Consider the following 23620-nt stretch of genomic DNA (forward strand, 5'->3'; position numbering starts at 1 on the left):
TCCTTTACGGGACTCCACACTTGTAAACAACCTCTCACGCCATTCGCGTGGCTCTCGGTCCCGCCCAGACTCGTCAGTGATACCAAGCCGACCAATCACAGAGCTTACGCTACGCGTCGTTGCGACGTGTAGTTACATTTTTTGAGAGGTGCACGTCGGTGACAGCGACGGCCACGGCGAAGGGCTATGCGTCAGCGCCGTAGCATACGCCGGCGTTTGACGCAGAAGTATAAATCAGCCTTTATAGGATGGTATCAAGGATGGTATCAATCCAGGCCAGAGCATGAGCTCTGCTCCGCAACCGGCTATGCTCTTTGTACCACCAAGTTGGCTGCATGTGCCCTGAGAAGAACGATGGTCACATTAGTGGTTCAAGAACGCCACCTCTGACTAAACCTGGCTGATATGCATGATGTTGACAAAATTCCATTTCTTGACACACCCATATCCCAGGCTGGCCTGTTCGGTGACACCGTCAGTGAAGAAGCAGCCGAAGCAGATGGGTGAGGTCATCTATCGACAGAATTGTAAGACTGCTCCCCCGGGCAGAGCCATACCACATCCACTGCTTTTCGCCGAGGGCACTTGGCTGTGGCTTTAAGATTGGCTCCGCTGCCTCTGACTGCACCTCCAGCCAAGCAGAAGCGCCAAGCATCCCGCAGTCAATCAGCACCCCTGCCCCAGGGCGCCACTAAGTGGATAATTAATTCCTGTTCACCTCTCTTACCCATTTGGAGATCTCTCTTAGGAGAGGTCTGCTCAATCCACTCAACTCAGTATTTTTAAGATTTCTGTCCAGGTAGAAACCTCTACTGGTTGCGTTGGCATTGGTCCAATGGGCGGGTATCTAGAAGCATTTTCAGTCAGCGAAATGTGTCAGCATTATGGGCCGGCCCACTCTCATGTCTTTCTGAGACCCCGGCTCACCTAGGTGCCCTAGGTTCCTACAGCGTTCGTTTTAAACTATGTAGTGAACCTGCAAAGCACTGCCCACAGAGAAGGCAGACCCAGCCCCTTTATTGCTGTTTCCTGTTTGCGGTTCACGTATTTTACAGACGGTACTCAGTAGATCCTTTGAGCAGCTATTTATCTGTTACAGTGATCAGCAGAAGGAAAGTGCTGTAAGGTTTCAGAAAATGTCTCCTAAAAGTGGAAAAACTGTGCTATCCTCAATAAAGTTGCAGTTTAAACCACAAAAAGGAGTACATTAGCCCTGAGGCTAAAGTTTATTTCATAACTACATTAACAAAGAAAATGTCTTCTTTACAGAAGTATATTAGTCTAAACTGTGCATAGTTTACTTAAAGTTGTAACTAAGTAACAAGGGGAGGTACATATCTGTATTTTCCCCTTGAAAGTATGGGGTAAAATTGTTTTAAACTAAATTATCCCTCTCTGGGAAAACCACCTAGTATTAACATTTAATCAGGAGATTAATTCAAATGGGCATGTACTCAAAGTTGTGTGCAACATTAACTTTGGCAGAAAATTATGTATAAAATACAGAGATGTATCGTAAAATTTGATCAGCATTCCTAAATTTTCATTGCTAAATAAAAAGCACAGCATTCAAATTGATGAACTGATGCTTCAAACAGAGATCTGACCAGTGTGAACAATAAATATCTCAGTAGATCTGAGTTTCCTGAAACTCACATTATGGCAGACTGAAAGTTCAAATGCAAAATAAATTTTAAATCATATGCTAAAATCTGAACATCAATGCTCAGTTTATCTGAACCTTTTGCTTTGCAAAAACATGATCATGATAATGATATGTCTTTGTAAACCAGTACAAATTCTAATGGCATTTCATTTGATGCCAATTGTAAATCCTGTCTGGCTAAGACCATGTATGGAAAATTGAAATAGCACCATCTATTTTAATATAATTTGTGTTTCTCTCTGCATTTATTTCACCATTTAGGTGGATTACTGCCTAAACCTGCCTGTATCCAGACAGAACACACAGCTTGATCTGAGATGGGTGATAAAGGTATTTATCACACCCAACAAACACACTACCACATGTCTCTCTGCATGGCCTACCAGTATACCGCTACTTATCTCATGCACACATGCAGTAAACCTTACCCATCTCATGCACACAAACACACGAACAAACATTCATTACCACAACCTCACAGTATTTTTAACTGGTATATGTCGACTATCCAGGTTAAAAATGATTTATATCATTCAAATCTATCATACATTATACAGCTCATACATATAGTACAATGTAGAAATATTATTTAAATATCAATTGTGATAAACAACTTTGTAACTTTATGGTTTTTCAAAGTGCTGTGTATTGATGTAGTAATGCATACCACTGGTAAAAAATACTGATTATATTGGCTTGTGCACTGTTACGAGTAGTGTAGTGTAGGCTTGTGTGTGGTTTCTCTCTCGTGCTCTCTTTCTCTGTCTCTCTCTCTCGCTCTCGCTCTCTCTCTCTCTTTCTCGCTCTAAGTATTTGCAGGTGCAGCGGATTATGTTGGGACAGACCATGATTGGCGCTTGGATTGGCGGCGGCTATAAAAACCTGCAGAGAACATGGGTTCGATGGTTCCTCGCTCTCTCTCGATTTCCCCGCTTGTACTCAGTGGAGAACGTGATCCAATGAGTGTTTGCTTGTATATTGAGATGCCGTTGTGTTAATTTTTAAACCGGCGATTGAAGCCCGGTTTTCTGTCTCTCTGTCGGGCTTGGAGCATGTAGGGAGGTTTGGTGCCTTATTTGTTATTTTCGTTTTCTTCTGTGTTTGTTAGTAGGGAGGTAAGTTTTCTGTATTTTATTTTATTTGTTTTCCAGAGAATTTTAATCTAATTTAGTTAGCTTGGTTTATTGTCATTTATTTTGGCTGAATCCCTCCTGATGTTATTTTTGCTCCTTATTTCTGTAAATAAATCATACTTTCTTGTTAATTCTTAGTGGTTGTGTTTTTGGTATATATTTTAGGGAGAGAGAGCGCGGGGGCACCAGGGATTATATTTTTAATCCCTGTATTTTGTTACGTTTTGGTTAAATCTCTTTTTGATTAAGGATTTTTAATTTAATTCATAACAATTGGGGGCTCGTCTATTTGGTTTTTGTTTGTATAAATGACGATTGAGGCCCTGTTTGCTTTTTGAGCATATACAATTGTTGTTTATCTAGTCTTTTTGGATGTTTGTTATTGGCACTCTCAAATATGCTGTATTTGAAGATTCAGTTAACCCTGTTTATTTGATGATTTGAAAAGGAATTTCAGATGTATGTCTTGATTCATTATAGAGTTAGATATTGATGAATTCATTTCAAATGTGAGTGTGCAGCAGTTTAATAAGTTCCATAAAAGAGATCTATTACAGATTGCAGATGTTTTAAATATTTCTGTAGTAAGTACTGCTTCTAAACAAGTAATTAAATCTGCTGTATTTATTGAATTGGTTAAACAAGGGTTGTTGTGTGAAGAGAGTGAACAAAAAACTGAGATGGAGAATTGCGCTGTTGAGGCGGCTGTGTCGGCTGATACCGTTACAGTTGAATCTGATCTTGTATTGCAAATACAACTTAAAGAATTAGAGTTACAAATTAAACGACAAGAACACGAAAATCATGTTTTGCAAATTCGTAAACTTGAGATGACTCAAAAGGAAGCTAGTTCACTTATTGATCCACCTGCTGTATCTTCTGCATTGACTCAGCCTAGAGATGAACGTACATCAGCTGTTCTGTTTGATCTAAGTAAGCATATCAAGCTTGTCCCTCCTTTTCGAGAGTCAGAGGTTGACGCATATTTTATTGCGTTTGAGCGAATCGCTGCAAAGCTGAAGTGGCCTAAGGATATGTTGGCGTTAATGCTGCAATGCAGTTTAGTAGGTAAGGCGCAGGAGATTTGTTCTTCTTTGCCTATTGAAGAATCTCTAAATTATGACTCTGTGAAAGCTGCAGTGCTGTGGGTTTATGAACTTGTCCCCGAAGCGTATAGACAAAAGTTTCGCAATTACACTAAATCTGTAAAGCAGATGTTTGTTAGTTTTGCTCGCGACAAGAAAGTTTTGCTGGAGAAGTGGTGCGCAGCATCTAAAACGACTACTTTTGAGCAGTTACAAGAATTAATTCTGCTAGAAGATTTTAAGAGCTGTTTGCCTGACAATTTAGTTGTTTATCTCAATGAACAAAAAGTGAATTCTATTTCAGCTGCAGCAGTGTTGACAGACAAATACACGCTCACTCATAAGACTGCTTTTTCCTCTGCTTCTAGCCAAAGTTACGGTGCGCCAGTGCTTGTGAACACTGAGAAGCCTTTCACGCACTCAAAGTTTGGTGCGCGCTCCATCGAGCCACGTAAAGAGCAGGGTAAGAATATCGAAAATAGAAGGGTTTGTTTTTATTGTTTAGACCCGAATCATTTGATTGCTGACTGTAAATCATGGAAGAAGAAAAACACTGTAAAATCTAAAAGTGTAGCTAATGTGGTTCTTGAGACGGTGTCTAACAGTCATGATCAAAGTTGTTCAGATGCTTCTGTTTTCTCTCCATTTGTGTTCAAGGGCACTGTATCAGTTAATCCTGATTCTGCAACGAAAACCATTAACATCTTGCGAGACACAGGTGCTGCTTAATCTTTTATTCTTGAAAATGTACTACCTTTTTCAAGTAAAACCTACTCTGGGACTGATGTGCTGGTTCGTGGCATAGAGCTGGGCTGTGTAAAAGTTCCTCTTCATACTGTGTGTTTGACATCTGATTTGGTTTCAGGTCCAGTTCAGTTGGGAGTGCGTGCAAAACTGCCAGTAGAAGGGGTCAGTTTAATTTTGGGGAATGACCTGGCCGGTGTTAAGGTTTTTACTCATCCAGTGGGGGCCGCACGTCCTGTTTGTGAGCTAAACCTGGTACTAAATTTCCTTCAATATTCTCTGCGTGCGCAGTTACTCGTGCACAGGCGCGAAACAGTGGTAGTGATATTGACACATTTATGTCTTTTCCAGACAATCCAACGGAGTTTAAATTATCTGTTCGACCTAGTGTGTTTAAAACAGATGATGTTACTGGTTACGAGGCTTTGTCTATGGGGAGAGAACAACTTGGTAAAGCTCAAAGGTCGGATCCTTCTCTTGTGCGCTGTGTTGAAGCTGCCGAGGGCAAAGTAGAGAGCGACACAGATGAGGATGTGCAATACTTCTGGGACAGAGGCATACTAATGCGTAAGTGGCTGTCACAAAAAGCTAAAGAAGTGGGTTTCAGTCCAGATTACCAAATAGTGTTGCCTTTTGAGTATCGAACAGTAGTTCTTAAACTTGCTCATGATCACGCTCTATCTGGTCATTTGAGCATTAATAAAACGTTTACACAAGTGGCTAAGTATTTTTATTGGCCTGGTTTACGCTCTGCTGTGTCAGATTTTTGTCGTGCGTGTCACGTTTGTCAGATCGCTGGGAAACCCAATCAGAACATTCCTCCAGCTCCTTTGCAGCCTATTTCAGTGATGGGAGAGCCTTTTGAGCGCCTCATTTTAGACTGCGTCGGCCCTTTGCCAAAATCAAAAAGTGGTTATCAGTATATTTTGACGTTAATGTGCGCTGCAACGCGCTACTCCGAGGCAATACCATTACGAAATCTTAAAGCGAAAACTATCGTTAAAGAGCTGGTAAAGTTTTGCTCCACTTTTGGTTTACCTCGCATTATTCGGACAGACCAGGGAACAAATTTTAAATCTGAATTGTTTGAACAAGTATTGCAAGGAATTTCAGTAAGTCATGTAGTGTCAAGTGCATACCATCCACAGTCGCAGGGCGCTCTCGAGCGATTTCATCAAACGCTCAAATCAATGATGCGTGCTCATTGTGTTGAGTCCAACTCAGACTGGGCTGAAGATCTTCCTTTACTGATGTTTGCTATCAGAGAGACTGTTCAAGAATCATTGGGTTATAGCCCTGCTGAGCTTGTTTTTGCTTATGGTTTACGGGGATACTTAAAATTATTAAGCGAACGATTAGTTGCTGACAATAAACAAATGGTACCTGTATCTGAATATGTGAATTCAATTAGGGAACGTATTCGTAATGCTTGTGAAAAAGCAAGGACTAATTTAGCTGAGGCTCAGGCTGAAATGAAAGTGCGTTATGATCGCAAAAGTGTGTCTCGTTCATTCCAGCCGGATGATTCAGTTTTGGTGTTGCTGGCTACGCCAGGCTCGGCTTTACAGTCAAAGTTTTTAGGTCCATACATGGTGACCAAGAAGTTGTCTGACACTAAATATTTAGTTTGCACTCCTGACCGGCGAAAAAAATCTCGTATGGTCCATGTCAATATGCTTAAGGCTTATGTGAAAAGTGATGCTCATCTACCTGCTGTCAAACCAAGTTTAGTTGCGTCCTCTGTAGCTGATGAGATTGATCAGGATTTCTCTGTACCCTGCGGTCGTTTGACAAATTCTGTTATATTAAATGACTTGGATTCGCATTTAAGTTATTTATCTTCAGATCAAAAAAGCGATATTGTTGAGTTACTTGAAAATCATCGCTCTCTCTTTAGTGACATTCCTTCCCAAACCACTGTGATTACACATGATATAGATGTTGCTGATGCACGACTGGTAAAACAACATCCTTATCGTCTTAATCCAAAAACACGTGACTTGATGAAAGCTGAGGTTGAGTATTTACGGCAAAATCATTTTGCGAGTCCCAGTTTGAGTGCATGGAGTTCACCTTGTCTATTAGTCCCCAAGTCTGACTTGTCGGTTCGTTTCTGCACTGACTATCGGAAAGTCAATGCAGTTACAAAGCCCGATTCATTCCCATTGCCACGTATGGAAGATTGCATAGATCGAGTCGGTCCTGCCAGGTTTGTGACAAAATTAGATCTTCTTAAAGGGTATTGGCAAATTCCACTTACGTCACGAGCCTCTGAAATTTCAGCTTTTGTGACCCCTGACGATTTTATGCAGTACTCTGTAATGGCTTTCGGGATGCGCAACGCACCGTCAACCTTTCAGCGATTAATGCGCATCGTATTAAGTGGTGTTGAGAAATGCGAAGCTTATCTCGACGATATTGTGATCTATTCTTCTAGCTGGGAGGAGCATATGGTTTCTTTACGTGAAGTGTTTGCACGTCTGGTTAATGCCTGTCTAACTTTAAATCTAGCTAAATGTGAATTCGCCAAGGCCACCGTAGTGTACCTACGAAAAAAGGTAGGTCAGGGACATGTGTGTCCAGTTGATGCAAAAATTGCGTCTATTGTGGAATTCCCAGTGCCAGGGAATAAAAGAGAGTTGAGTAGATTTTTGAGTATGTCAGGATACTACAGAGGATTCTGCCGTAACTTTGCTAGTGTTGTGTCTCCACTAACTGATCTTCTGAGCACCGAAAGAGTTTTTGTGTGGTCTGCTGCATGTGATCAGGCTTTTCGAGCAGCAAAAGATTTGCTGTGTAACGCTCCTATTCTTTCAGCACCGGACTTTGAGCGTCCCTTTAAATTGGAAGTGGATGCTTCTGCTACTGGGGCTGGAGCTGTTCTAATTCAGGAAAGTGAGATGGGTATTGATCATCCAGTGTGCTATTTCTCAAAAAAATGTACAGCATGTCAACGCAGATATAGTGCAATCGAGAAGGAGGCTTTAGCACTACTTTTAGCGTTGCAACATTTTGGGATTTATTTGGGTGGAAGTTCGTTCCCAATTCGTGTGTACACTGATCATCATCCTCTTGTTTTTTTGGATAGGATGCGCAATTCAAACCAGTGATTAATGCGTTGGTCTTTGGAAGTCCAGGAATTTAATTTGGATATACGGCATAAGAAAGGTTCGCAAAATGTGGTTGCGGATGCGCTGTCCAGAGTTCATGGTGCTGAAGTTGAGGTTTAAGTTAGTTGGGTAGATACAAACTGCTTGTTTGCATCTTTTTTGGTGGGGAGGTGTTACGAGTAGTGTAGTGTAGGCTTGTGTGTGGTTTCTCTCTCGCGCTCTCTTTCTCTCTCTCTCTCTCTCTCGCTCTCTCTCTCTCTCTTTCTCGCTCTAAGTATTTGCAGGTGCAGCGGATTACGTTGGGACGGACCATGATTGGCGCTTGGATTGGCGGCGGCTATAAAAACCTGCAGAGAACATGGGTTCGATGGTTCCTCGCTCTCTCTCGATTTCCCCGCTTGTACTCAGTGGAGAACGTGATCCAATGAGTGTTTGCTTGTATATTGAGATGCCGTTGTGTTAATTTTTAAACCGGCGATTGAAGCCCGGTTTTCTGTCTCCCTGTCGGGCTTGGAGCATGTAGGGAGGTTTGGTGCCTTATTTTTTATTTTCGTTTTCTCCTGTGTTTGTTAGTAGGGAGGTAAGTTTTCTGTATTTTATTTTATTTGTTTTCCAGGGAAGTTTAATCTAATTTAGTTAGCTTGGTTTATTGTCATTTATTTTGGCTGAATCCCTCCTGATGTTATTTTTGCTCCTTATTTCTGTAAATAAATCACACTTTCTTGTTAAATCTTAGTGGTTGTGTTTTTGGTATATATTTTGGGGAGAGAGAGCGTGGGGGCACCAGGGATTATATTTTTAATCCCTGTATTTTGTTACGTTTTGGTTAAATCTCTTTTTGATTAAGGATTTTTAATTTAATTCTTAACAGCACCTTTTCTCCAAATTACTCATATCAAATATTTTTTTTTAATTATATTGCCATCCTGGGAGTGAAGCATCTGGAGATTTACAACTAAATTTAGGACTTATTAAGACCTTATTTACCTCTCACACTTTGAACATGGTTATTATGTTTTGTGTTTACCCATTCCACAGTGATGCAAAGCTCATTGATATTCAACTATTGCATGGTCATTCAAAACTTGTCCAGCTGTCACACATACAGTGGAGCATCATCAGTGACATTGTTCCTTAACCTGAAAAAATAAATTGCCCTGTGAACCTCACCTTATGTCTTACGCTGACAAAGGTCTTTTCAGTGGAGCAGATAATGACCTGGGGAGGATCTAATGCACATAAATGTTTCTCAAAGTGCAATGAGACTTGCAACATGTTTGATCAGTGCAGTGAACTTTGTCATCCTATGCACTGAATACCACCACAGATGGACACAAATCCAACGAAGCTGATGGCAGAAATGCCTGAGCAGCCACTTGAGCACATGCTCAACTCCATATGCATGATGGTGTGATTTCAGGTGACAACATTGCTTCTACAACCAACATCATCGCTCACCAAAGCCATCCAAATGATCTTGTGTTCCCTTGGAGACTGCTCAGAATTGCTCCAAGGGACCAAGGGAGGACTGTAAGATTCCAGAATATCAGACCCTAACAACTCTTATGGAATTTCATGAGACAAGACCACAAGAATTGCTATGCAATACTACAATAGACTTTCTGATCTGAGAAGTGATCAGGAAACCAGCTGTTCAACTACTGTATTCAAATCATCCTGATTAAATCTTCTTGACTGTATGTCTTTGACAAGATCAGGGAAGAATGCAGGAACGCACTCTTCTCCTTTTACCCCAACCCCCCTTCTTGACCTTTAACTGACTTACTTATTAGAGCACATTTCACATAAAATATCCAATGTTTTAATATGGTATATCTTGTATCACTATATTCATGTTTGGTATCATTTTAAATGGATCTGTGTGATTGATAAAGTGGTCTTAACTTCACTGTATTATTTCACTTGTATATGTTGATTTGGTTTTTGGCTTTGATAAGATCTCTGCCAGATGCTCCACCTCCTTGGAGATGGTTAACTCTTCAAATTCACAAGGCAAGGTTCTTGGTGAGCCTTCTATTGTCTTAAATTTATGGCTGCTTGTTATGAGTTGAGTATATAAGGAATATTTGTGTAATGGGTCGGAAGGGATCTTGTAGAAAGACACCCCGTTGTAGCATCTCTTATGACTTATGCTGCAACGTACTTCTCTCGTCAGGTATGTATCTATCATTCTTTGATTTATCTTTGAGTAATGGATGTTGAATCGTTATGGTCTCATCTCTGAATTGGCTTCCTGATGTTTTGTTTTGTTTTGTTTTGTTTTGTTTTGTTTTTATTTATTTATTTATTTATTTATTTATTTATTTATTTATTTATTTATTTATTTATTTATTTATTTATTTATTTATTTATTTTTATAACATTTTAACAGTACAAAAAGAAATATACATATACATGCCAGGGGGTAAGCATAAATCAAATACATATATATATATATATATATATATATATATATATATATATATATATATATATATATATATATATATATATATATATATATATATATAATATATAAATAAATACATTATAGAGTTCACAAAGTTTTAAAGTGCATAGGGTTTTCTTATTTAAAGAGTCTCTGATACTACTAATTAATAAGCATAATTCCGTCATCAACATCTTAAAGTTGTGTTTCTTATTGGTAAATTTACATTTATGAATGTAAATTTTTTTTTGTAAAATAATTAAATTAATTAAATAAAAACAAATTTCCTCTTGAATATTGTACAAAGAAATGCCAAAAAAGTATATTTTCCCACAACAATGATAGAGGTTTAGAGCACTGTAATTTGTTATAAATACATTTTTGCACCTCACTATGCGCAATGCCAAAATAAGTGTAACGCAGTCTCCTTATACTCATTACAAAAAATTTAATTTATATCAATCCCACTTTAAAATTTTTGTAAATATTGTTTTGCTGGATAAAATCTGTGGAGAAGTTTATAAGATATTTATATAATTTTATTTCTAACATGGTATTTCTGTGGTAACAGCCACACTTTTTTCCAGCAAATCAGTTGATCCTTTAATAAAGACATCCAATAAGATTGAATATAAGGAACAGTAATAAATTCTCTTTGGAAAAGGGTATGGATAGCTTTATTATTTCTCTTGGTATATATATTAAAACAGGTTTTGCACACATATGATTTAGTGATATCAAAAGACAATGCATCAAAAGCATGGACTTGGTTAATACCTCTAAATAACATATGGACCCCTGAAGGAATTGAATTTATAACAGTTGAAAATTCTTGTTGGGTAATTGAGATTTTGTAATGAGAGAGGAATTCATTGTAAGAAAAGAGTACACCTTCTTAAATTTGTTTTCAAACCAATTATTTAAAAAAAGAGATTTTCGCTTGTATAAAATGTGTCTATTATTCCAAATGAAATAGCGATGTGGGGAGAAATTATGCTTATATATTAATGACAATGATAGCAGCACTTGTCTGTGGAAGGCAGATAATTTAACTGGGATTTTATCTATATTATAATTGCACATCAAAATTAAATTAAGACCACCAATATTTGAAAAGACATAATGAGGGATAAAATTCCAAATAGAATTAGGTTTTTTTTAAATGGTGTTTAATCCAAATAACCTTAAAGGTGTGGATTATTGTGGTGAAGTCTAGGAAATTAAAGTCTAGGCCACCATTCTCATACGAATTCATAATTACAGTTTTTTTATTATAATGAGTTCGATTTTTCTATAAAGATCAAATAGCATTTTTATCTATATCTTTATTAGTGTGGTTATCAAAATATAACGCTAAAGAGGGATATGTCAGTCTGGCTATACCTTTAGCCTTTGTAAGAAGAGCTCTCCCCTTAAGAGAGAGGTCTCTCTGAAGCCAAAAATTAAACTTTTTTTTTGTTTTATCAATTAATGGGTTTAAATTAAGAGGACATCTTTTCAATTGGTCTTCAACAATAATAATTTCAAAGTATTTAACCCTATCTTTTATAGGAATGTTACATATTATATATTATACATATTATTAACATCACATTCTTTAACAGCCATCAATTCATATTTATTAATATTTAAGTACAGACCAGGGGCCTCATGTACGAAGACTTGCGTGGAAATCTTACTAAAACATTGCGTACGCACAAAGCTGTAAATGTGCGTACGCAGAAAAAAATTCAGATGTATGAAACACTGCGTACGCCGAATCTCACGCATATTCTTTTGTACATCCGAATGAACATAAAACTGAGCGCAACATGCACGAGCACAAAACCCCTCCCTAACTCCTCCCCCGTATGAATATGCTAATGACTATGCTAATGGCAAAACCCAACGAAAAAGCAAAGGCAAAAGCTAGCAAAAAGAGAAACTTTGAACAGAATGTGAATTGGAGGTGCTGCTTTCGGAGGTAGACCGGAGAAAAGCGGTGTTATTTGCAAGTTTGTTCTCCAGAATTAACAACAAAAGAAAAAATAGAGTGGGAGAGTTTAGCTGATGCGGTTAACACAGTTGGGTCTGAACATCGCACTGAGTCCATTAAAAAAAAGAAATAGTGTGGTTTATATCTGTAAAATGTTTCAGTATCCTTAACAGTCTCAGTGGCGCACCTCGTAAGACGCATGTGATCATGTATTGACACGTTCGAACATGAACTCGGCTCGAATCCAGCGTCTGATGAACTCTTTCTTCTTTTTTTCCCCGCTACATATCAGATTTTGCCCACTATTTATCACAAGAAAGACAAGTAGGAATCATCAATAAGTTTGTGCATCATATTTTATTTGCACATTTATTGAATGGAAATGTTTCTGATTGACGCATGCAAATTCATCTTCAGATAGTGTGTTTATAGCAATGTGCGTGCAGTAGATAGCTCAGATTACATTGGGGAAAACAGGCGACCGCTGCAAATTGTGCTTTAATGTTTAGCTGGTCAACTGTATGGTATGGAAACCTTATATACCTGCTAGATGAACCCGTCTTATACAGTTGCCATTGAAAGGCTCAGACACTTTGTAGAGAGGAATTTAACACAACTGCCTCTAGGAGTCGCCAATGGAAATAAAACAGACACGCACATAAAATATGCGTACGCCAGCCAGAAAGCTGCCGTGAAGCTGCGCACATTCCCACGTTCAGTTCATTGTTAGTAAATCCAAACGTGAGCGATAGTCACTATTTTTCAAACAGAGGGCTGTGTCATCAGCTAACTGACTTAAAATATCTTCTCTATTCGCAATTGAGATACCATTAAGGGTACTTTTTTAATATTTAGAGATAATAATTGAGTAACAAGTAGAAAAAGATAATGGGAGATGGGACAACCCTGTCTAATACCTCTTTTTAATTAAAATCTAGAAGTAGTTCCATATTTAAGTTTAATTGAACTATTGGCATTTTTATGGAATAAGGGTAATTAACCCTCAAGTCATAGTAGCTGGAAGAATAGAATTAGATAAACTTTCAGAAAATACCAGAAGAAGAAAAGGGGCTAAATGCTCAGCAAATAGTTTATAAAACTCTGATGTCAAACCGTCAGTACCTGGGCATTTATAGTTTTTTAAATTATGAATCGAGTTGATCACTTCTTCTAATTTAATATGTTCGTCACACATAAAGTTATCCGTACACTGAAAAAGTGTTGAATGCAGAACTTTTGCAAAAATGTATTTGTGTTGAATTTAATCAAACAAATTAAGTTTAATAATGTTCAACTCAATTTGTTTGTTTAAATTCAGCCCAAATAAATTGTTTACAACCACTTAATGTAAAAAAAAAAATTTGAGAAAATCCAAGGAATCATTTTTGAATAATTTTTTTTAGTGTACTGTCTATTTTTTTTCAATCTCACCCACTGAATTTAGAAAATCGTTAGAGGGTTTATCATCAAATTGTGATATATACAGGTTACTATAATAGGCAGAGCAGTACTTTGAAATCTCTTTAGGATCATCTGATATTTTCCCATAAATTTCTAATTGATGAATAGTATTCAATGTGGCTTGATTTTTTTCTAGTCTAAAACCTGATTGTTTTATTATGTAATTGGCAGAATACAATTTAGCCTGCCGAATAAAATGTTAAGTTTTGATTCATTCTGAATTCTCCCGAAATCTTTTATATCCAGTAGATTAAATGGAGTCTTACGCTACCTTTATGATTTAACAAGGTTAGATTTTGATTTTAAGGCACATTTGACTGTACAGAGACGTTTTGGGCATGTCATCATGGAGATGACATAGAGATGACTTTCAATCATCTAATCGCTGATTCTAGCAAGTTGCATGGGCTTGGCTATTTCTTGCTATTCGTTTAGGAATGTGTGAGCATTTGGCAACCGGCCTATTTGAATATTAGTTAATCCTGCAACCTCTGACTAATTTTAGAGTGTTTGCATACTGTCCGTTAGAAGATGCGCAAACCCGGGGCGTGGAACTCTGAGCGGTGTTTGGTCCCTAATGAACGTATAACCGAAGAGTAAGAGAACAGATATAAAGTAAACTCTACATTAAGTCATAAATGATGAATGTGATCCGTTCTACAATTAAAAATGCAGTCTACATTTTAGGATCACTTAAATTGGAGTCAGATTAAATTCGGAGCTAAAAAACGAATATAAATAAATTATAATAAATAACAAAATTCTTTTGAGAAGCACTAGAAAAGGTTTACATGCATTTAACCTTTGACCATGCTGTTAGTTTCGTCATTGGGCTAATAGTTGGACTTATACAGTGCCGTATCTAAACAGAGGTTGGCCCAGCGAACAGTGGATGCCATTTCCCTCGCCATCAGAGCCAGGGTGAGCCATGTTCCCCAGGAGCGGGCTGCACTCCATTTGGAGGGCGCATCCTCTTGGGTGTTAGCACGTGGCACCTCTCTAACAGACATTGTAGAGCTGCGGGCTGGGCGACACCTAATACATTTGCGAGATTTTTAATCCTCAAGTGGAGCCGATTTCCTTATGTGTGCTAGGAAACCCCGGTGACTAAGAAAAGTCAGTTAGGTGTAGTAAAACGCTTGCTACTCCTTTCTCTCTAACACACAAGACGTGTGCTTTCTCGCTTTGCCAATTGAGTTCCCCACTTGGCAAACCCTGCTGATTTCCACCGAGGCCCCCAGCATCTGACTCAGTTGAGGAGTCAGGTGCTTGACCCATTATGTTGTTGGCCTGCTGGTCGGCCTGCGTTCTGGGTATAGGTGCCTGGTATGCGTGATCCCCACTGGCGATCCCATATGCTCACTCAATCACGATGAAGTCCCCCCTCTTAGGCGGATTTGTGTCTTCCTTCACCGCTAACCATCTTCTCACATTAATACTCCCTCTTCTCAGGGCTAGTTCATGTGCCTTTTTGCCACCAGGTCTCCCCATTCGGATGCCTCCACAGCATCCTCACTATTGGGACTGCATGCTAGGTGTATTTTTATGACTCTTAAAAATATATCTAAATCAGAAACATGTTAAGCAAGAGCCAGGGGACATGTTGGAAGGCCCATAGATTTCCCCATAGTGGAAGTTTTCCACATAAAATTGAAGTTTCCCTCCCAATGGGGAACGAAGCGGTTACTAAAGTAACCCTCGTTCCCCAAGGGGGGGAAATGGAAATGCAATGTTTGGATTGCCCCTTAGCTGTTAGACGTAAAAGGCTCTTTCAGCTAGAAAATGATGTCTTGGCGTGGCACGAGCTGCGTCTTTATACAAGATTAATTGTAAATGATGGCAGCTGTGCACGCTGATGCCGCCAACTCATCGGCATTTCATTTTCCTGTTTTTATACTCTTTCGAAATCCCCATAGTGGTTTTCCAGAAAGCATACCCAAAGCATTCAGTTTCATGCATGGACCAACTTCTTTAGACCTTTAGAGTTTGCATGTTGTCCCTGCGTTCACATGGGTGTCCTTCGGTTTCCCCCACAGTCCAAAGACAAGCGGTACAGGTGAATTGGGTAGCCTAAATTGTCCGTAGTGTATGAGTGTGAATGAGTGTGTGTGAATGTTTCCCAGAGATGGGTTGTGGCTGGAAGGGCATCCGCTGCATAAAAAAAAAACTGCTGGATAAGTTGGCGGTTCATACCACTGTGGTGACCCCGGATTAATAAAGGGACTAAGCCAAAAAGAAAATTAATGAATTAATGAATTTCCCATGTGCTGTTTAACAGAGCAACAACATTTTTAACAGTATGCCATAATTTTTAATTTTATATTTTTTCTTCTAGATTTTTTTATTCATTTGGCTGCAGAACAAACCAATGTTGTCCAACGACTTGCCTAATTAACCTAATTTGCCTAGTTAACCTAATTAAACAAGTTAAGTTTTTAAATAGAACTTTAAGTATAGAATACTAATATCCTGAAAAAATAACTAGTAAAATATGTACTGTCATCATGGCAAAGACAATTATTTTCAAAAATTTGTTGAAAAATAAGTTCTGTTGTCTCTGCACTTGGCAAAAAAAATTTATTTTAAAAATAATCAATTTCTGAAATCCCTAAAAGCTTCTGTAATATTGTAATAAAAGGGAAAAAAGACCCTTGCAAAATCAAAAGCACATTTTTGTTTTGGAGTAAAGTAAGCTATTCCTTTAAAATAAGTTCTCCTTCATAGTGGGTGCAAATTAACCATTTGTTCGCTAATTAGACATCACTAATGCAGATGTTACCAGCACAGAAGTTGCGGGTTGGGAAGGACCTGCTCCAGCCGGCTGTACTGGCTTATGGTAAAAGTAAGTACTGGTGGACTGGGATGGCTGGAGAAGTGTCTGGTGATCCCTGCTGGAAAAGACAGCACCATCTCACCAGTGATCTTCACCAAACACCTACAACACACAGCAAGACACAAGAGAAGAATAAGGACAGCTTCATTCAATTTAGGTAAAATGTCTTTAGAACTTTAAAATGTGTTCTTACTTAGTGGGATCTGCTCCTTTAAAGTAGGTGCTGATGGTCTCTGTGAAAGCGGCTGCTACTGGTAGTGTGTCCTGGGGTCCCATTGTGAGAGGACTTGGACCTCTGGAACACGCTGAATACAGAAAGCGATTGAATTGTAAGGTTTAAGAGTCATAGCATTCTGGACTTAAGGTATTGTGGCATATTATTATTACCATCACACAACATAATCTGCAAAACTGACTTGGGACAGCTCTGTGGCCCACCTGACACAGAAAGGTTGAGTTCTCTGCCTAGTGTAGGAGTGGAGGCTGCGCTCAGGGAAGTGACAGAGGATATAGAGGATGTGCTCTCAGCTCTTGCCAGAGGAGCAAATGGAGGAGGACTCCAGGAGTGGATGGGGGGGCTGAATGGACGGGCCTGAGGAGAAATGAAACTGTAAAATTATGATGTCTAGTTCAGACTGTCATTCAAGTTCACCCTCCAGTGCTGTTGTTTGTTTATAGTCTGCTGGATCTGGATTTACATGGGTACAATGCATTTACTTACAGCAGATATTTATGCGAACCATGTATTCCTACCAAATTTACTTCAGTATTGTGATGTACGTCCAATGTAAGGAATGCTATTAGAGGGCAGAGTTTTACTGTAGTGCTCTTCCTTTTCATCTCTCAGTTGCACTAAAATAGTGTTAGTTGATGTTAGTGTAAACATAAGAGTTTATTTTTCTATCATTGTTGACGGTTTTGTTTTGAGCATTCATAGGTTATAAATTCAAAAGAATTTTGGTTTCTCTTACAGGGTTCCTTTTTCAACTTTTCCAGCACCTGACAACCACTGTAAATTACGTTTTTATATGATGTATGTACTTTTTCAGATTTAAATCCATTGTGCTATTTAAAAAAAAAACAATAAAAAAAAAACAATATAACATTTCAATTTAAATTGTAACATTTACACATTTACAATTTACACAATTGTAACTTTGAAGCATAGATTTATTGGGATAGTTAACCCAAAAAAGGTATATATATATATATATATATATATATATATATATATATATATATATATATATATATATATATATATATATATATATATATATATATATATATACATACATATACATATATATATATATATATATATATACATACATATATATATATATATATATATATATATATATATATATATATACATACATATATATAATATATATATATATATATATATATATATACATACATATATATATAATATATATATATATATATATATATATATATATATGTATGTGTATATATATAAATATATATATGTATATACATACATACATACATACATATATATACATACATATATATATATATATATATATATATATATATATATACATACATACATACATACATATATATATATATATATATATATATATATATATATATATATATATATATATATATATATATATATATATATATATATATATATGTATGTATGTATGTATGTATGTATATACATATATATATATATATATATATATATATATATATATATAAATCCTGAAAATTATTAGAATAATTAGCAAATTATTTATGTATTACAATTTACATATGCTTATAAACATTACATTCCAAAATAGATTAAATTCATTCCATAATGACAATGTGAAAAAATTTTATTTTAAATTGTTGCAAATTTATAATAAAGAAAAGAAAAGAAAAAAGAAAAATCACATGTGCATAAGTATTGACAGCCTTTGCCATGCAGCTCTAAATTGAGATCAGGTAGATTCTGTTTCCACTAATCATTCTTGAGATGTTTCAGCAGCTTAATTGGAGTTCACCTGTTGCAATTTTAGATGATTGGACATGATTTGAAAAGGCATACACCTGTCTATATAAGGTCCAAGGGTTGATGTGCATGTCAAAGAACAAAAGAAGCATGAAGACAAAAGCAATTGTTTATAGACCTCTGAGACAGGATTGTCTCGAGGCACAAGGCTGGAGATGGATACAAAAATATTCTGCTGCTCTGAACGTTAAAATGAGCACAGTGGCCTTCATCATCCGTAAGTTAAAAATGTTTGAAACCACAAGGACTCTTCCTAGAGCTGGCTGGCCATTTAAGCTGAGTTATCAGAGGAGAAGGGCCTTAGTCAGGGAGGTGATCAATAACCTGATGGTCACTCTGTAGGAGCTCCAGCGTTCTTCTGTAGAGAGAGAAGAACCTTATAAAAGGACAACCATCCATGCAGCAATCCGCCAATCAGGCCTGTATGGTAGAGTGGCCAGACAGAAGCCACTACCATTCTAGAATTTGCCAGAAGGCATTTGAAAGGCTTTTCAGACCAAAACAAAATTCTCTGGTCTGATGAGACTAAAATTGAACTCTTTGGAGTGAATGCCAGGTGTTATGTTCGGAGAAAAACAGGCACTGCTTAACACCAGGCTAATCTGCTTGTTAAGTAGTGACGTGTTTGTGACGTATGTAATACTGTTTCTGGGTCCAAGCCTCCTTTCATTTTAGTGGAGAAAGTAAAAAATTTCATTTTGAAAACGAAATGCATTGATTTTATTTTTTTGCTGTTTGAAACAACTAACACTCATTTGGGGGACGGTGGGTATCTAGCACATCAAAGTCAGTTGGTGGGTCACCAGTGGCACCGTTTATACATCTGTGGGAACCTAAGTGCGCTCACCAAGGGCGTTGATTAGACCCAGGGGGAGAGCCCACCAAGCCATGCCCGGGTAGAGACCACTCTCCCGGCATGTCCCGCGCCTGGAGGTGCTAGAGTGACTCCGGGTTTCGCTGACCTGCCGTTGAGGTTTTAGTGAAGGCGAAAAAAACGACACTTCGGCAATTTTGGCTTTAGCGGTTGAAGGAACCAGGGGTCTAAGAGCAGGCCTGTTGCCCCAGAAGGCACGTCCGAACCCTGGCAAGGCCGCTGCGCTGAACCCCATGGGAGTCAGGGGTCCCATGGCCGAGCTGTCAACCCGCGAGAGAGCGTCCGTTTCCCCGCAGGCTAGCACGCGCGTGCCCCGGGGAGGCAGGGGGACGCAGCTGAGCTGTCAACCCGCGCCAAGGCGTCCGTTTCCCCGCAGGCCACTGCACGCGCATCCCGGAGGAGCAGGGGGACGCGGCCGAGCTGTCAACCCGCGAGAGAGTGTTTGTTTCCCCGCAGGCCAGCGCGCGCACGCGCCCCAGGGAGGCAGAGGGACGCAGCTGAGCTGTCAACCTGCGCCAAGGCATCCGTTTCCCCACAGGCCACCGCGCGTGCATCCTAGAGGAGCAGGAGGACGCAGCCGAGCTGTCAACCCACGGTGGAGCATCAGTTTCCCCGCAGGTCAGCGCGCGCGGCCCAGGGAGGCAGGGAGACGCAGCCAAGCTGTCAACCTGCGAGAGAGCGTCTGTCTCCCCGCAGCAAACTCGAGATTTTCTTATGCCCTGAGGCTGGAACTACATGCCGCTGGTGCCCCATCCACGACCCAAAGGCCGGTGGTGCCCCATTCACAAACCCAGACCATTTGGGCCACCAGCGGTACATCTTGGCCAGTTGGGTCACCAGCAGCACGTCTGTCTTGCCCGTGCGGTTTGGAGAAGTTAGTGTCCCCGGGCTTAATAGTGGGGTGCCCGGGCACTGATCAGGTGCCAATCTAGAGGGTCCTTTGGGACAGGCGCTTGCCCCTGGAGAGTGGGGGGTCCTCGGGCAGAGCGCGCATGACACAAGGCCCCCAGAGGTCAGTGGCTCCAGGCCCAGAGTGGAGCTTGGCTTGCCCCGGAGCGCGGGGGCTCCCTGGGGGTACAGCATGTGACACAAGGCCCCTGGAGGTCAGTGGCTTCAGGTCCAGAGTGGAGCTTGGCTTGCCCCGGAGCGTGGGGGCTTCTAGGGGATACAGCGCGTGACACAAGGCCCCCGGAGGTCAGTGGCTCCAGGCCCAGAGTGGAGCTTGGCTTGCCCCGGAGCGCGGGGGCTCCCCAGTGATACAGCGCGTGACACAAGTCCCCCGGAGGTCAGTGGCTCCATCAGTGGTTTACCAGCGGCACCGTTAACGCATCTGCGGGAACCTAAGTGCGCTCACCGGGGGCGTTGATTAGACCCAGGGGAGAGCCCACCAAGCCATGCCTGACAGGAGACCACCCTTCCCGGCCTACTTGTCGGTACGTCCCACCTGCCTATCCGGGTCACCAGCAGTTCTTGGTTAAACCAGCCACGCCTGTCTGCTGCCCCCGGGGCAGACAGACAGACGTGGCTGGCTGAACCAAGAGCTGCTGGTGCCCCGGAGAATAAGTCACCAGCAGCCAAGAGCTGTTGGTGACCCAGAGAGGAAATTAAACCGTTGGTGGTCTAATTTGTCTAACCTCACTGCCTTCATCAGATAGCCTCGAGTCCTACCCAAACACTAGGCAACAGTGGCGCTTTTATGGCTTTCTGACTGGTTACCTAACCTCCATCTCTAGGCACCGCTGTGGAGTCTTCCAGAATCTGACAATCCAGGAGGTTGAAGAGGCCCCCAGAAGCCCAGACGAGTCTGCTTATGTCATTAACGTGAGTATGGCGCAAGTAAGGTGGGGGTCACCAGTAGCATGCTCTCACTCACTTCTTCTCTCTGCTTGTTCTCTGATGCCAGATCACCCTGCATAAGACAAACAGAGCCTTTGGGGCGGCGCAGTTGTCTCTAAACAGGGAGGAATACAGCTGGTTCCGCAGGTTCTTGGCGCTGCAGGCTGGTCTCCCCGGAGGGAGCCAGGCTACCTATTTCTTTTTCACTTTCAGAGCCAGTCCTTGTCGGACCCTGAACAAATACTTTCAGTCTGCGTGAATCAGTATGGGCCTTCCAGGCAAACCCACCTTTATTGACGTACGGACTGCCATCGCGACTCATGTGAGTAACTACCACTGGCGGCTTCAATCCTAAACAAGCTTCTGCCTGTCTGTCTCTCTCCGACGCAGGCAAAGAATGCACACTCTTCAGAGGATCGCTGCAAGGTGGCGCAATTCATGTGCCATGACACTTCAACCTCAGATAAGTTCTGCGCACTTTACCTCGGACCTCTCCAAGCACGCGAGCGCCGCAGACTATTTGAAAGGGCCCTGGTGGAGGAGGAGGATGGGGAGGCAGCGGGCACAGAAAGCCCCCCGCGGAAAAGACGCAAGAGGACAGAGACTCCCGTGTCTCCCCTGGTAAATCAGTTTCTCTTTGGCATGTAAAGCAGAACGTGTGGCATTGGCTAACTGGCCTTTATGTGTCTCTTTTCCAGCAGAGAACCAGCAGGAGAACGCTGCCAGGGCGGCCAGCCAAGGGGAAAAGCCAGGGGGCTCGCCCACTCAAACCAACAGACCAACAGAAGACTCTGAATCGTCCTGAATAAATATTGTACAACTTAACGGTCATATGGTGTTCAGTGTTTCATTATTCCTCTATTTGTGTGGTAAAAGTAGATTCAGTAGGGACAAATGAGCCCTGTCTCCTTAGTTCAAAGCTGGACGCCTGCTGCGTCCAGGTTTCGCCTTGGCTACGTTCCGATTGGGACAAATTATCCCTGTCTTGTGTGTTAAAAGTGTTACGTGGGATGCCCTCGTCCAGGTTCAGCCTTGGCTATGGGCCAGTTTGGACAAATTATCCCTGTCTTGTGTGTTTAAAGTGTCTCGCGGGACGCCCCTGTCCAGGTTCAGCCTTGGTTGATAGCTCATAGGGAGAAATCCTCCCTTTTGCAGCACAAGGAGGTGCTGGGCTGGATGACTCTGTCCAGGTCTGCAACTGCTTTGAATGCCCAGATGGCCTAGGGTCCAACTCTGGTTATTAGCAAGCTTCTCCCGGGACAGCTCGGTCTTTTGAGCTGCATGAAGAGGTCAGGACAGGGCTGCTGTGGAGTGGAGGTTAACTTTATGGAGAAATCATTTGTTTATGATCACTTTTTATTCCTATCACACATTAAAGTTAATTTTATGTAAAATCATAGTGTACACAACAATCTTTGGGCTTGCTGCATAACAAATACCAAAAATGTAACAATTTATAAAAAAATGAATCACTTTCTGGCCATCGGATATTAGGCATGGACATATATACTGCAGTCATGATTTTTGAAAGCATTAAATCGCTTTGTAAACGTTTATTATTACCATTTCATGAGTCTCCCTATTCAGTTGAATAGAGCGCTTGGACCCGGAAGCCGCTTCGGGTGACGTCACACTTAACAAGCGGATAACATCCCTACAGTGAAGCATGGTGGTTGCAGCATCATGCTGTGGGGATGCTTTTCAGCAGGAGGAACTGGAAGACTAGTCAAGATATATATATATATATATATAAAATGAATCGTTTGGTTTGTAATGTGTACCAAACCGAAAGTCTTGTACAAAATGGTTCAATGCAAATACGCGCATGACTACACCCTTATATATATAATAATATATATTATATATACACCCTTGGGTGTGTGTATATATATATATATATATATATATATATATATATATATATATACACACATATATATATATATATATATACACACACACACACACACACACACACACACACATATATATATATATATATGTGTGTGTGTGTGTGTGTGTGTGTGTGTGTGTGTGTGTGTGTATATATATATATATATATATATATATATATATATATATATATATATATATATATATATATACACACACACACACACACACACACACACACACACATATATATATATATATGGTCCTATGTCTAAAAAAGAATTATAATAATACAATAAAAAACTGTTTTGGCTTCTTACACTTTACATACCTAAGACTTGCCTATAGCACTTATTCATTAGCCCCTTTCACACATACAGACCTTTCCGGAAAATTACCGGCAATTTTCCGGAAAGGTTGTATGTGTGAACAGGTCCTTTTTGAAAATACCGGTAAATTCGTTCTGGCTATTTTCCGGAAAGAGAAGTTGTAACATTACCGGCAATTTGCCGGAATGCTGCGCTGT

General features: G+C 40.1%; 1 protein-coding gene across 4 annotated transcripts in view; it reads right to left on the minus strand.

Moving 5' to 3' along the window:
- The window catches only part of sgip1b (SH3GL interacting endocytic adaptor 1b), a 150828-nt gene that overhangs the window by 38810 nt on the left and 88398 nt on the right, over positions 1-23620 (minus strand). For 3 of the 4 annotated variants that reach the window (XM_017351458.4, XM_073924050.1, XM_017351456.4), the window contains 3 exons: positions 16844-17048; positions 16650-16761; positions 16403-16558 (listed from right to left, as the gene is read on the minus strand). In XM_017351458.4, the coding sequence (XP_017206947.1) occupies positions 16403-16558; positions 16650-16761; positions 16844-17048 (473 nt within the window). The remainder of the gene's footprint in view (positions 1-16402; positions 16559-16649; positions 16762-16843; positions 17049-23620) is intronic. The other variant, XM_009298216.5, reaches the window with a different exon arrangement.

This window comes from Danio rerio, chromosome 2, assembly GCF_049306965.1.
Source record: "Danio rerio strain Tuebingen ecotype United States chromosome 2, GRCz12tu, whole genome shotgun sequence".
NCBI classification, from domain to species: Eukaryota; Metazoa; Chordata; class Actinopteri; order Cypriniformes; family Danionidae; genus Danio; species Danio rerio.